The sequence below is a fragment of the Colobus angolensis genome, unplaced genomic scaffold (genome assembly GCF_000951035.1).
Source record: "Colobus angolensis palliatus isolate OR3802 unplaced genomic scaffold, Cang.pa_1.0 Scaffold275, whole genome shotgun sequence".
Taxonomy (NCBI): domain Eukaryota; kingdom Metazoa; phylum Chordata; class Mammalia; order Primates; family Cercopithecidae; genus Colobus; species Colobus angolensis.
The window spans coordinates 3,179,167-3,193,333 of NW_012115988.1; the positions used below are offsets into that span (position 1 = coordinate 3,179,167).

Sequence of the window (14,167 nt, forward strand, 5' to 3'; positions counted from 1 at the left end):
TGTTAGCCAGGATGGTCTCAATCTCCTGACCTTGTGATCCTCCCGCCTTGGCCTCCCAAAGTGCTGGGATTACAGGCATGAGTCACCGTGCCCGGCCTGCTAAATATATTTTTATGTTTCTTTATGCCTGAACTCTCTCTGGAAGGATTCAAAAAACTTGGTAATAATGACTGCTTCCTCCAGGAGAAAGGGGATTGCTGGTTGCTTACTTTGCATTCTATGGTCTTTTGTACTTTATGAATATTGTACCATGTGCACACAATGCCTACTTTTAAAATTAGCTTTTTAAAATACATTTTGTCTACATTGTCTTAAAAATTGTTCTTCCTTTAGAAGGCGAGGGCCCACATGTGGTAGAAGTCCATGGGGTCCTATTCACATGGAATCTGGTGTGAAGAAGCTCCTAAAGTTGTGCCATGGGCAATATTGTGAAGATCTTCCATAGATATTCAGAAAGCGTTAGAGGTTTTCTTTTTTTAACATGGGTAACTAAACTTGGTAATTCTGTTTGCTTATTGACTAATTACAAATTAAGAGGATATAGGAGGGAGGGAAACGCTAGGGACGTCTCGGGGTGTGGCAGTGTGAGATGGCTAAAAGCTCCAGAACCTTACAGAACTGGAGCTCTAGATCTGGTACTTCACATATCACGTGACACTTAATCAGGTGACACCATCCTACACTTGAATTCCTTATCAGTAAGTTGAGAAATGTAATAGAAATTGCCTTCTGGGATTGTTGGGAAAATAAGTTAATGCCTGGAGGAGACTCATCGCTGTGCCTGGCACATGGAAAAGGCTCAGTGAATGGTAGCCATCATGACTGGATTATTTTCTTGTCTGTTAAATAGGTAGAAATACCTGTTTTTCTGTTTTCTGGGGTTTTTATGAATATCAAATAAGATCATTAGTTATAGTGCTCTGAGGAGTAGAGATTTTGAGCTATTATCAGGGTGTTGTTCCATTACCTGTTATTTGGGTAAAAACCACCTGTTCTTTGTTCACCATTCCTTAGGTACTATTCCAGGTTCTAGTTACTACATTCCTGGTAGAGGCTCTACTGTGGAAGATTCCTTTGAACCTAGAGGAAATTAGAAACATGATCCTTAAAGCTTCGCACAGTGTGTCTTGTTTGATCGTTATCATCTCTATAGTCCTGTTATCCCAGACTACTTTTTTCTGAGGTGCACTCGTGATTGTGTAGTGGTGTAGACGTAACTGTGACTCTGTTGATGTGTTGATTATTAGTCGTCATTGTCTATTTCTCGCTAACCTTTCCTCCACAGTCTCAGACTCAAAATCTGTGATTGAAAAGCACAGCATGGGCTAGAGATGTGCATTTGTGTGCTTCTTCCTTATGGTGAATATTTAAAATATAAAAAGTGACCATCCCCAAATTGACTGATGAAAAATGTCTTTCACAGTCAAGATGGTGTCATACCCACTTAGTTGTCCAGTCAATGAGGCAAGCCACTGATGAGGCATCAGAGCAATAATTAGTGTGTCAAAAGGCATCTAGTCACATAAGCATATTGGTTTATCTGCTTGGAGAGTGTAGATCATGTTATGTGTTCAAACAGCATGGAACCCACCCATGCTGAGATGCTGAAAAGCCCAAATACAGCAGAATGAAATGGCGAGTAATGCATGGTCTTCGAATTCTGGTAGAGAGCTGATTTTTTAAATTAAAAGAATTTCGTCCTTCGTTTGAGAGAAAAAGAAATATTTTATTTTCTTTCTAAAGACGAGACTTCTTAAGTAAGCAACAGGAGAGCTGTTTCTCTCAGGCTTGATGTGAATCCTTTGTCAAAACTGTCGGGTTTTCTTTTGAAATACATAGTAAGTAATCCAGGGGAATATTTACTGTGTGGTTTAATATGAATTTGAGGCAAAAGAAATAAGGGAACCTTGAATTGCGTTTCTTTTCTAATGATCAAAAGTTTACTAAAGAAGGGATTTTTCCCACTTCTGTTTCACAGGTTCTATAGGTAACATACGAAAAGTTGCTTTGAATGGAGTTAAATTAAATGAGATATGAAAAGGCTTTGCTGTTTATCATTACTCTCAGTCCTTTTAGCAATATATGTGATTTTAAGTATCAGGGTGATCTGTTTTTTAGAAGACGAACCTACCATTTATCTCATTCAATCATGCTTTAAAATGTCTATGGCAAATATTTTTTGTATATTGTAAGCTATATTGCACTCACATATTCCTTAGCCTTGATTAAAAATCATGCTGCTATTTCAAATTGGGATTTTATTCAATGTGGTATAATTACATTAACAATTTAGTTTTAGTTCATGATTCTCACTTAATGAAGAGTGACCATCATTTTCCAAGGTAAAGTACAAGGCAGATGGGCTCCTACTGAGTCAAGGCATTGACGTCAATATCGAGAGTGCAAAGCAGTGGTTTTTCTTGGTGCAGTGTGCAGAATACATTACTCTCATTGAGAGAAAGCTACGTCTTCTATAGCTCTATTTGATTTTCAGTTTGATTGAGTGCTAGGGACTTAATGATGTCCTTAGGCATTTGGATTTTCACCTATAAGGGCATATGTCACAGGAGTGGGTGATTTTCCATGGGCAGGAGCCAGAGGATGAGCTGGACCATTGTTTCGTCCTCCTGTAGCAGAACCTACACTAGAGACGATTTGTGGCTAATGGTACAGTCTAACTCAAAACTTCTGAGGAGAACCCTCATCTTCAGTTATCGTAGTTCATGACCTCCCAGCAGTATGAGGATTTATTTACTCATGTCTCTTTAAGTAAGTGCTTTCAATTTTTCTTAAAAATACAATTTTTTTCTTTATAACACACTGTGATTTGATATGCAATAGTTTACTCCATGTATACTCTGAAAAAGCATAGAGGTTGATTGATACTTTCTTTTATATGAATTTGTCTAATGATTTTCTCTATACTGGAGGGTGAATAGTTAATGCATCCAGGCAAAATACATGAAGAACTTACAACAGAAATTGTATGTAGCTGTTTAAGATCTTACAAGTGTTACAATTTATTAGTACATCTATTGGAAAGTATATTAGTTCTCCCCCTTTCTGGAGAACTTGGCACTTAAGTCCAATAATCTCCATTAACATGACACAGAAATCAGACAAATAAACCATTTTCGTTTTCAGAGTCTGGCTCTTTTGCTTTATCTTAATATGTATAATATGTAAGATCTGCATGTTTTCATGCCATTTGTGACATTTATTTTTAACTTCCCTAAAGCTTATGTGAATTGAAAATTAGTGTTTCAACCGAAAACTCATGAGAGACCTAATTAAATTTGACTAAATGATCTAGATGTGCTTTGCACCCACAGAAAGATAGTCTGGTTTGTATTTGTTCAGAAATGGTTGAGTGAGCTTCTGTACCTGCGTCTCAATGCTTAACGGACATGAATGTTTGGATATTATAATATGGAAAGACATTTCCTGGCTCTTAAATGAAGCCAAATAATATGGATGTTTTATTCACAAAATAATATTTATGTAAGTATAATGTTTATGTTTAGCATCTTCTTTTTTTCTTTTTTTTTTGAGATGAGGTCTTGCTCTGTCAGCCAGGCTGGAGCATAGTGGCACAATCTTGGTTCACTGCAGCCAAGCAATTTTCCCACCTCAGCCTCCCAAGTAGCTGGGATTACAGGCACCCACCATCACGCCTCGCTAATTTTTGCCTTTTTAGTAGAGGCGGAGTTTCACCATGTTAGCCAGGCTGTTCTCAAACTCCTGACCTCAGGTGATCCACCCGCCTCGGCCTCCCAAAGTGCTTGGATTACAGGCGTGACCACAACCGGCCTGGCATATTCTTTTAAAATTTGTTTTGCAAGAAGTGTCTTACTACAATTTTAATCATGTTCAAATCAGAACTTGATTGCTAACAAAATATGTTATTAGGATTATTTCATTTTCCTTTTGACATTTAAGCACTATTCCACACACAGACATGATCATACAACTAATTTGATCATATTAACAAAGATTGGTTTTTAAACCAAGCAGTATAAATATAAATACAGCCTTGGATAGATCATAGTCAGACTCCAAATGCAACCTCAGCTTCAAAGATTGTAAAGTCTCCTTTTCTTTCCCGTTTTCTCCTTTCATTTATTTTTTTATCCAAATATTTATTTACTACCTACCATGTGCCAGGCACTGTGATGGGCTATGAGGGTGCAGTGGGGGATAGGACAGATGCCATCCCTGCCCTGAGGAGAATTGCAGTTTATTGGAAAAGATGGACATCATAAAATATACAATTATACAAATAAAAATTACATAAATAATTCAATACTTCAACTTGTGGGAGGTACACCAGTTTATAATAATAACATCCCTCCCACCTTCTTGAGAGAGTCATTGGTCACCCCACCTCTCTTCATTAATGGGAGGACATGATTAAACCTATCATTTCAGGTGGGAGTTTGCTGTGGGATGGATATCAATCTTCTATTAATATGTTTGTGCTCATGCTCTCCATTTTGCAATGGACACTTCCAATATGCAAGGCAGGCTGTATTAGGTGGTGGGAGAGGGCTACAAAGATGAGGTGGTGGGAGAGGGCTACAAAAATTCTTGCCTGGAGGAATAGAGAGCATGTATACAATATGTGCACACAGTCTCTTTATTAATATATATCTGCCTATGTATGTGATGTTTAAAGCAAGGAATTTCAGGGAATCAGGGTTGGTGGTGAAGTAACTTCTGGTTCGGGTGATCAGCTAATGTTTCCTGGAGGTGACCTTTTAACTGATCTATAAGAAATAAATTGGACTTTGATAAGAAAATATGGTGGATAAAGGCATTCCAGGCAAATGAAATAGAATAATCAAAGACAAGAAGGCAGGAAAATTTGGGGCATATCGAAGGACTGACACAAGAAAGAAAAACAGAAATGAATCATCAAACCAAAAAATGGTTATATGGAAATAAAAGGAAGTCAGGTTTGTAGGATAAATTAAGCCCAGATCACTGAGGTTTTTAAGTACTTGTTTAAAGATACATTAGACTTTATTTGAGGGATCACATATGGCTACTCCCAATATTTAACCAGAGAAGGCCTTGTAGAAAAAATTAATCAGCACTGTGAAGGAGGGTGACTACAGTGAGAAAGGGCCCGAACTCAGAGCCCAGCTAGGTTCGTTGCTGTAATCTAGGTGGAAGATGGGGAAGACTTGAATGGTCAGTGCTCATCTCATAAATTAGTGTTTTGGCTTTGAAGCAAATTTACAACAATCCCCTGAACTTTCCCAGAGATAATCTGTAGAATGGAGAAGCCATTAGGCCTCACCTCTAAAGTCACAAAGTGATTGCTTTCTAACCAGCTTAAAAGCCAAGTTTTCCTGATCTGTTGGGAAAGACATGATAGCCTCTGAACACTCGTAATACAAATACCATTTAAAATGGAAAAATCATAAGGATGGTAGACAGATTATGCTTCACATCACTACTGATATCTCTGAACTGATTTTAGCTGGTTTATGAATAAATGATTATTCCAGTCTTGAGAGTTAAATATTTAAAAATTAACTTTCGTTTAGAGTTCATGTATAATACAGGGCTAGTTCTCTGTGCTGCAGACTTCCGCTCTTCATTTCCTTCTTTTTAATACATTATAATTATTATTCCTACTCTATCCTTTTTCAGTTTCCTGCATGAAAATTACTTAAACGTTGCACACAACGTTTCACAAAATCTTTTGTGAAAGAAGAAAAGGAAATTCAGTGTGTGGGTCTCAGCAGGAGTTAAGCTAATGCTGCTTAAAATAATGCCGAAAAGGAAGCGCTTATCTGCGGGCAGACTGCCCCTGATTCTCTTCCTGTGCCAGATGATTAGTGCACTGGAAGTACCTCTTGATCGTAAGTATTAACATTTTAAAGCTGTTAGGCCCAGGAGTCAAAGCCTCCCAGCATTTATCATCACTCTGAACTGCGTGAATGGAGAAGGTGTCTGTGTGATACTGAAAAGCTAATCAAAATTAATTTGGCTTTTACCTTCAGCACCTGGTGTTTATAAAGATTCAGACTGTAGAAGTGGCCATTGAAACGGTCAGACTCACAATTCCCTCCCTGTCATGCTCCTTCTTCCCCCTCAGGTACCTTTTGTCTGCCCTGCTGGGGATGGCCTGAGAAGGATTGAGTTGTGCAAGCTGCCTGATCTTCCCAACAGGTGGCTCTTTAGAGAAGCAGTCCTGCAAGAAAACTATATGAGTCACTTTAAAATGATTATGGAGACCTCCCCACTCATCCCCTTACCCTTTACCCTTGCCTGTCATATGCTGAGGGTGTTCTGCAAAGATGAGGGAAGACTCCTTCTGCCAACTCCATGCCCCTCGGAATCCCTAAACCACCCCATAATTAATTTCTCTTGACATGATGAGATGAGGCACATCTCACTTTCCAATTTTGAATCTTAAATATAAGTCTAGAACTAGGAAAAGTATATTATCTAGAGCCTAACAAATATCTTATTTGGTTTAAACAATGTGGTCAAATGCCAAGATACAACTGCTGAAAATACAAGTAATTTGCAAAAACACTAAAGTGGAGCAAACAACAGCTACTGTATTAGCCCTCCATTTTCCTCGTAGTAGGATATGTACTGTGCTCTCCCTGCTCTGGGTGGCCTGTTTGTGAAAAATAAAGATAATGCTAGGTTCCACCTGGTCACTTTTCCTGCAATGGAAAGCAAAAATTCAAATCTGTACTTCAGAATTGATTTCTCCTTTATCCCTCATCTGCATGAGCTCTTTGAAGCCATTAGCTTCCTGAATAGAATATCTGTTTGGCAAGCTTTCCAGGGTGCAAGGAAGATAGCACTTTCCTGGGGCTATTCAATTGTTGGGATGTCATTTTTATTTATTTATTATTATTATTGCCGTAGAGGTTGCAACTGCCAATGGGAAGATGTTAGGAAAAGATGTGGTTTATCCCACACTTTGTTGACTTTTTGCTGTGCTTCTATAAAGTACAATAAAATGCAATGCTTTTCTTATTTTTTTAAAAAAATTCATCCAATGACCTTAATTTCAATTTTCAAAAAAATATACAACTGCTTAAGCCTATTGGAGTGGGAATGCCTAAGTAAGCATTTGCCCTGACAGATACACAGGAGAGAAAGAAAAGCATTTGAGAGAAATGCTTTTGCTCTCTCTCGTATTAAATATATTCCCCCTTAATCTGACTGTTCAATCTATCAGTCAGAGGGAAACAGTCACCTGCGGCTAACTCAATTATCACTGCTAATGGAGAAGAGGCATAACCATGATGAAAAGAAAGTCACAGAAAAACCCAGGTGCTCCTGTATTAACCTTTGCGAGTAGTAACGACAGGCAGCACTATGGAATGATTTGAATTGCATGCTAATGTAATTTCTTCCCTGCCCCTATTTCTTACATCCTTTCTCTACTACATGAACACCTCCCTGGTGTGGGCACCAGCAACCCCTGAGTGATTGAGAAATTCTGAAGCAGAAATCTGCTAACAGTCTAAAAAGATCAATTAATAACTTTGGAGATTAACCATAGAAATATAAAAATCTTAAATTAGTGTTGGACTTGGCTTGCATGGAGCATTGTCACTGTAGCAGTGTCCCATTGTTAGGTATTATTACCATATGCATAGTGATGTCTGGGATGATATGACCAGACACTACACAGTATGTGACAACTCAAATTAATTGTAGATTTCAGCTATTTTTCAAATTGAACATAATTACTTGTCCAGCACAACATGTATGGAATGGAATTCGCCATTCCTATTCCTGGAAGAACTCTTTTTGCCTACAGCATTGCTTTTGTTCTTCCATATGTTTATGTGGGAAAGCTGCTGCAAGATTAAAGGAAACCGTTAATGCATATTTCTTCCTCTTGCAACTTCACAACTTCAACCTTCACTATACGGGTTTTCTTAGATCAAATCAAATAGACAAGATGCCCCTTTATCTTCAGAGTTCTAACGTTCTTATTATTAACATCTGATTTTCTTTAATCCTCTTTGCCCACTTACCTGCTGATATTGATGGGGAAAAAGCAAAACTTCTTGAAGACTGTAAGTGTCCTTCTATAAATTACTAGGCAGTGTGAAAATTTGACCATGTCTTTGCTTTTTGAATTAATACTGTGATTTAAATGCACAATTTCATGTTTGTGACCTTTGTCTTTCTAAGCATGTGTGTTTACTGTAGCTAAGCATTGTATTTCAATACCAAGAAGCAGTTGTAATGTATTATCTGCATGAATTCTGAAAACTTGGCTGTTACTCTTTCTTTTACCAGTATGCTGCTCTACTAACTTCCAAGCTTTATTCACATCTGATGTAACTCAATGAGAAAATTCTCAAAATTTAAAGAGAATGCTGATCTGTTGTAAAGGCTAATTAATGCTTTCTGGAACAAAGATAGGTCTTTTCGTGTCTTTTAGAAGGTGGGTGCAGGCAAAAGCTTTACACAAGACAGCAGCTATATGCCATTTCATGCTTCTTGAGCCTTCGTGACTATGTACACTAGTATTTCTAGGTGCCATCAGTAGACTGACCCAGCGAATTTGAATCTTGTCTTGAAGTGGACAATAGATAAGCAGCTCCCACCTACATGGTTTTTGAGTGGCTTGCTCTATGCAAAACTTTCCACTGCCTTTGACAGTTAGGTGGCATTTATCACCTAGTTTAAAAATAGTCAATTTTCAGGCATTTGATAATTTCCTTTGATGTCAAATTAACCAGAAAAATTATGTAAAATCACTTCTTTTCTTGCTACTGGAAAACATTTGTTAATTAGTAGGTGACCCAAGCACTGTTTAAGGAGGTATATCCAGACAGTAAACTCCTGGCAGTTAGGGGTGGCATTTGAGCCAGCTCTGCTGCAGAACTGTGAATAGAAGCTCTGCTTTTGAAGCCACCAGATTTGCACCTGTGTCACTCCCAGAAAAGCACAAGGAATTGAACTGAGTCACTCCTGAGAATCCCCTCCCCCACTCCCTATGGCCACTATTCCTTGAACGTGGAATTCCAGACTTCCTTCCATTATTCCAAACGCTATATACTCCCAGAGCCTGAAGGATCATTCAAAGGTGAATCTGTTCCAAATAAAAATGATTATGATAATAATTTTAAAATAGCTGATGTTATTGAACCATTATAGCATTGGTATATACTAAGAATTTTATAGAAATTATTTTCTTAATCCTGCCAGCTATCCTAGGTGGTAGATACTACTTTTAAACTTTATTTTCCCTCTTAGGAAACTAGGGCTTACAGAAGTTAAGAAATTTGCTTGAAGTCTCACAGCTAGTAAGAAACAAACGGACTAGTGCTCAACCATCAGACCACACTGCTAGTCTGTGGTAGAAACTGACTAGGCTAGAAAAATGAAGGTTCTATATGCATGACAGAGGTGGGAAGGGCAGCTGGAAAGGCAAGGACGGGGACGGCATATTCCAAAGGGAAGGGAAACTGACACTGCCCAGTACCCTGCGTGTAATAGTACACAATAAATGGTAACAGTAATGAGGCTAGCTTTTGATTTGTACTTTAGCTGTTTAAATCTCTGCTTTGTGCCTTCCTAGTCAAGCCATTTTGCTGTGCTGAATAAGAAAAGAAGAGGTTGTAATAAATTATTCTTTAGTCCCTTCCTGTCATAACACTAGTTGTGATCTCACAAGAAGAAGGACATGGTGATCTTAGAACGACTTGAAGAGCATTGGTGGTCCCGATACAGCCTTCTTCAGATTAGATTGTTCTGGGTCAGAACAGGTTCCCCACAGGATTTGATAATAAAAGAAAAGATAACACTTTGAAGAGCAAATGGAAACACTGTCTCCTAGGACAGAGAACTTCCTCAGTTCCCTTTATCTTCTAAATAAGACTCTTTTATCTTTGTTCCTAATTCACTTACCTCCTGGCTCTGATAAGAGATGTTACATCTCCAATTTAACAGTCTGTTTAATATTAACTTCTCAAATGTATTTGTTCCCAACATATATTGATTTATATGAGCACACACTAATGACCTAAGTCTGTTACTCTTTGGAAAGATGCAAATTTACCTCACAACTTAAATTCCTCTGAAAAACATCATTTGAACCAAAGGAATCAAAAGAATTTCTCATTGTTACATCAGAAAAGAAACTGTCTTAATATTAGGCTTGTATTGATAATTATTTTCCCAAACTTTTAGTGTGGGAAAATGGACTTTGCAAGTGCACATAGTTACCAAAAGAAAGTTATGCCTTGACTTCGCAGTTTTAGCAGAACTTTAGCAGAAAGATCTACTGAAGTATGTGCTGCTACACTAGAAATTACTGAAAACGCTTGAAGCATATTTATCTAAGGTAAGTGATTTTGATACAGGAAAAAATGGCTACTATTATGATTTTAAATGATTTTTTTTTTTACATTTTTTTTTCCTACAATTAAGTGGTACAACCTCCAACCATCACCCAGCAGTCTCCAAAAGATTACATTATTGACCCTCGGGAGAATATTGTAATCCAGTGTGAGGCCAAAGGGAAACCGCCCCCAAGGTGAGTATGTGTTCTGCTTTGTTATAGTACTGAGAATAAATCAGGAAATCTCTCTGAATAGAGAAATATGTTTGGGAATTTCCATCAAACAAGGCAGACTATGTAGAGCACTTCCTTTTTTAGTTGGATATATCTCACTGTGACTCACTAGATTGCCCTTTGGTTCATCTATCCCAGCCCATTTCAGCCCTTCAAAGATACTGAAGGTAATTTCTTGGGTCCCACATATCCTTAAAGTCTCACTTGTAGGTGTATTGTTTTGTCTCTCTGCTTAATTAGAGCCCATTTTTTTCTTCTTGAAAACGCAGATTATTGCATTTCCATGCCCACACTTTTCTGCAAAATGCTTATAAAGTGGGGAGTTATGGAAAGAGCCTTTTGATTCAGGTTTTGATACTAATGGCCATAAGGCACAGGCAAATCCCTTTTCTCTGGGCTTCAATTTACTCATCTATAAAGAGGTTGAATTTGATGACTTCCAAGATCTCTGCTGTCTCTATAACAGTTTATAAAATAGTCTTAAATGATTTTCCAAACTTGGCAGAGTTCAGTCATGAGAATTCATGCCATTTGGATCCTACATAGCATTTTAGATCACTGCAAAGCATTTTAGAGTTGGGAGAGATATTAGAGATAACCCAGTCCAACCAATACATTTTATAGATGGGAAACTGATGCCTGGTAATGCTAAGTAACTTATTCAGGGCCTCACAGTGGATGATCTGTAACTTGTCCAGTCATATCTGGGAGTTTTGGAGAGTTGGGTTATTGCTATTAAAATGTAATATGGATTTTTAAGTAATAAAGAAGTGAAAGTTTCTGGTTATTTTATTTCCAAGTTTGTCTATTACAGACCTTTTTAAATTATCACAAACTGGCCCCAAGAAAAAAATTAACTGGGACTGAATATGTACTATGTCAAAACTTTCAGCAAAGGTTTGCCTCAAAATAATATATTCGGCTATGTTAATGGAAAACCTCTCTCACAGAAGGCCTGATGTGGTATCCCTTGATGAGGTTTCCTTTCAGTTTCACAATTAATGCCTTCTGTAACTCACTGTAAAACAGGATTTCTCCTCTTCAGCACTATTGATATATGGAGTGGGATAATATTTTGTTTAGGGGATGCAAGTGTCCTGTACGTTGTAGGATATTTGGCAGCATCCCTGGCCCCTGCCCACAAGATGCCAGTAGCATCCACACCACGACTTCCTGCCCTGGTTGTGGCAATGACTGCTATAAAGATAAGCAGTGGGAAGGGAAATCCGAGTGAGCCTAGAAAACACTGTGACATTTGGAGATTCGTACCTTTGTATGAGCATGGCCATCACTGATGTGTGACTAGTTGTAAAGTATTTAATTACATGAGCTCTGTGACTTTTATGTAAGTCAATCTTTTATAAAAATAAAATGGAGAAAGAGGAATCTCAGTTGACAATTGGGCATACCTCCCAAGGGATTCTCAAAATCATCTCTAGAATTAAAAATTCCCAACATGTGTTTTATGTAGAGTTACTGTTTTTAATAAGCAACATTTAAGACACTCTGGAACTTATATCTCTTAACCTGCTCCCAGCCTACACTTCACAATTTGGTAACTTGAAATTTGTCTGATCAATTTTCATCATATATAAATAGTACTTGCAGAGGTCTTGTCACATTTCAGCCCCAAGCAAATTTTTATAGACAGGTTATCAACTCTGTGAACAATGGAGTTTACAGTGAAAATGCTAATAAAGCTCTAAGAGAGTGTACCTGGGAGACCTGCTCCTTCTATTTTCTTAGAAAAATGACAGGCAATTTGTGTGCATGATTTCTTTATTGAGTCAAATGTGGGCTAGTTCTACAGAAGACAGGTACCTTAAAAAGTATAGCCTGCCCTTTTTTTCCAGGTCATGATTCAATGAAACATTTTAGATATGAGGCCTTATTGCTCTCTTACTGAATATTAAAACCTAGTAATTATTTCTAGAAACCCATAAGACTGCTAGAAATTTGTTAAAGTAATCCCATTTTTCTGGACCATTAATACACTTAACCCTTTGTGTGTTGGGCAGCTTTTCCTGGACCCGTAATGGGACTCATTTTGACATCGATAAAGACCCTCTGGTCACCATGAAGCCTGGCACAGGAACGCTCATAATTAACATCATGAGCGAAGGGAAAGCTGAGACCTACGAAGGAGTCTATCAGTGTACAGCAAGGAATGAACGTGGAGCTGCAATTTCTAATAACATTGTCGTCCGCCCATCCCGTAAGTGGAAACTTGTCAACCAATATGACCCTTTTTAAAGTATTGCTCCAAGACTCAGCTTCTGTGACATCGTCCAGATACTATTCAAGAAAGCAGTGGAATTGCTTCCAATATTCTGACTTTGTTTTGCATGAAAATTGTCGCTGCTTTCCACTTTACCCTGAGAAGCCCCTTAGCCTAATGCTTTACCAATCCAATGTATCTTTTATACAAGTCCTGTGTAAGACACCGGGGTTTGAAAAAAAAAAAAAAAAAAGGTGTTTCTTCCCCGAGTTCATCTAATTATTTATTTCTCATGTATCTCCTGTAAAAGTGAAATTCCTACAGCCAAATGGAAATAAATTCAGTATGATATGGGTGACCAAGGTCTAAATGCTATTTCTTTAATCATTTCTGTTTCAAAATTTTACTGGAAGTGGAGTGTCCTCACTACCTTGATATTATTAAGGCTCTTTTTGCAATGGTTGGTACCAAAATCCTCTCAAAAACCTTAAGAGCATGTATTTAAATAACAGTCATATTTTTCAGTTCTGGTTCTTTAAAAAGAAATTATTACATGTATAAAACATGTTCATTGTAGAAAAACTAATTATAAATAAACAAAAGAGAAATTTAAAAACTGTTCATGAATCCTTCCATTCAAGGAAATAACTACTGCTCAAATATTCTTTCTATTTTTTCCTAGGCAGGTATGTATATATGTGTTTAAAACCAGCTCATTTTCTGAAATACTATCTTACAACCTTTTCTGACTTTTTGACATATCACATATATTCCCATAGTGATTTTATAAATAAGTGTACTTATATAATACTCTATAGTATTCAAAAATGTAGATGTATAATTCTTTATTTAACAAATCTTTTTACATTTAAGTGTTTTCCATTCTTTTGTGAAGAACATGCTTGTGTCAAAACTGTTTGTCTTCTTGATGATATATTTAGTATAAATTCTCAGCTGTGGAATCACTGACTGAGAATTTATACTATCAGTGGCAATGCATCAGAATTGACTGTTTTTTAAATTTTTACTTTTTTTCTTTTAACATTGTATTTAAAAATATTTTCTCATTAATTGAGCATACATAAATTACAAATTATTTCTCCAAAAGTTCAATTTGCCTTTATTTTTAGTGCTTTCTTTTTGTACTTTTCAATGCAGAAATAACTGAGAAGTTTTGTTTTATTTAAAAGGATCACCATTGTGGACCAAAGAAAAGCTTGAACCAATCACACTTCAAAGTGGTCAATCTTTAGTACTTCCCTGCAGACCCCCAATTGGATTACCACCACCTATAATATTTTGGATGGATAATTGTAAGTTTTGATAATATGAACTTTCTTTCTTTAAAGGTCTTAGGATTATTTACAGTCATAATACAT

The 14,167-nt window shown here is 37.1% G+C and overlaps 1 protein-coding gene across 5 annotated transcripts in view; it reads left to right on the plus strand.

Moving 5' to 3' along the window:
* NRCAM (neuronal cell adhesion molecule) overlaps positions 1-14,167 on the plus strand; it is a 326,614-nt gene that overhangs the window by 216,271 nt on the left and 96,176 nt on the right. For 4 of the 5 annotated variants that reach the window (XM_011948188.1, XM_011948189.1, XM_011948191.1 and 1 more), the window contains 5 exons: positions 5,659-5,870; positions 8,043-8,060; positions 10,426-10,531; positions 12,589-12,785; positions 13,979-14,101. In XM_011948188.1, coding sequence (XP_011803578.1) covers positions 5,765-5,870; positions 8,043-8,060; positions 10,426-10,531; positions 12,589-12,785; positions 13,979-14,101 — 550 coding nt within the window. In that variant the 5' untranslated portion in view covers positions 5,659-5,764. The remainder of the gene's footprint in view (positions 1-5,658; positions 5,871-8,042; positions 8,061-10,425; positions 10,532-12,588; positions 12,786-13,978; positions 14,102-14,167) is intronic. The other variant, XM_011948190.1, reaches the window with a different exon arrangement.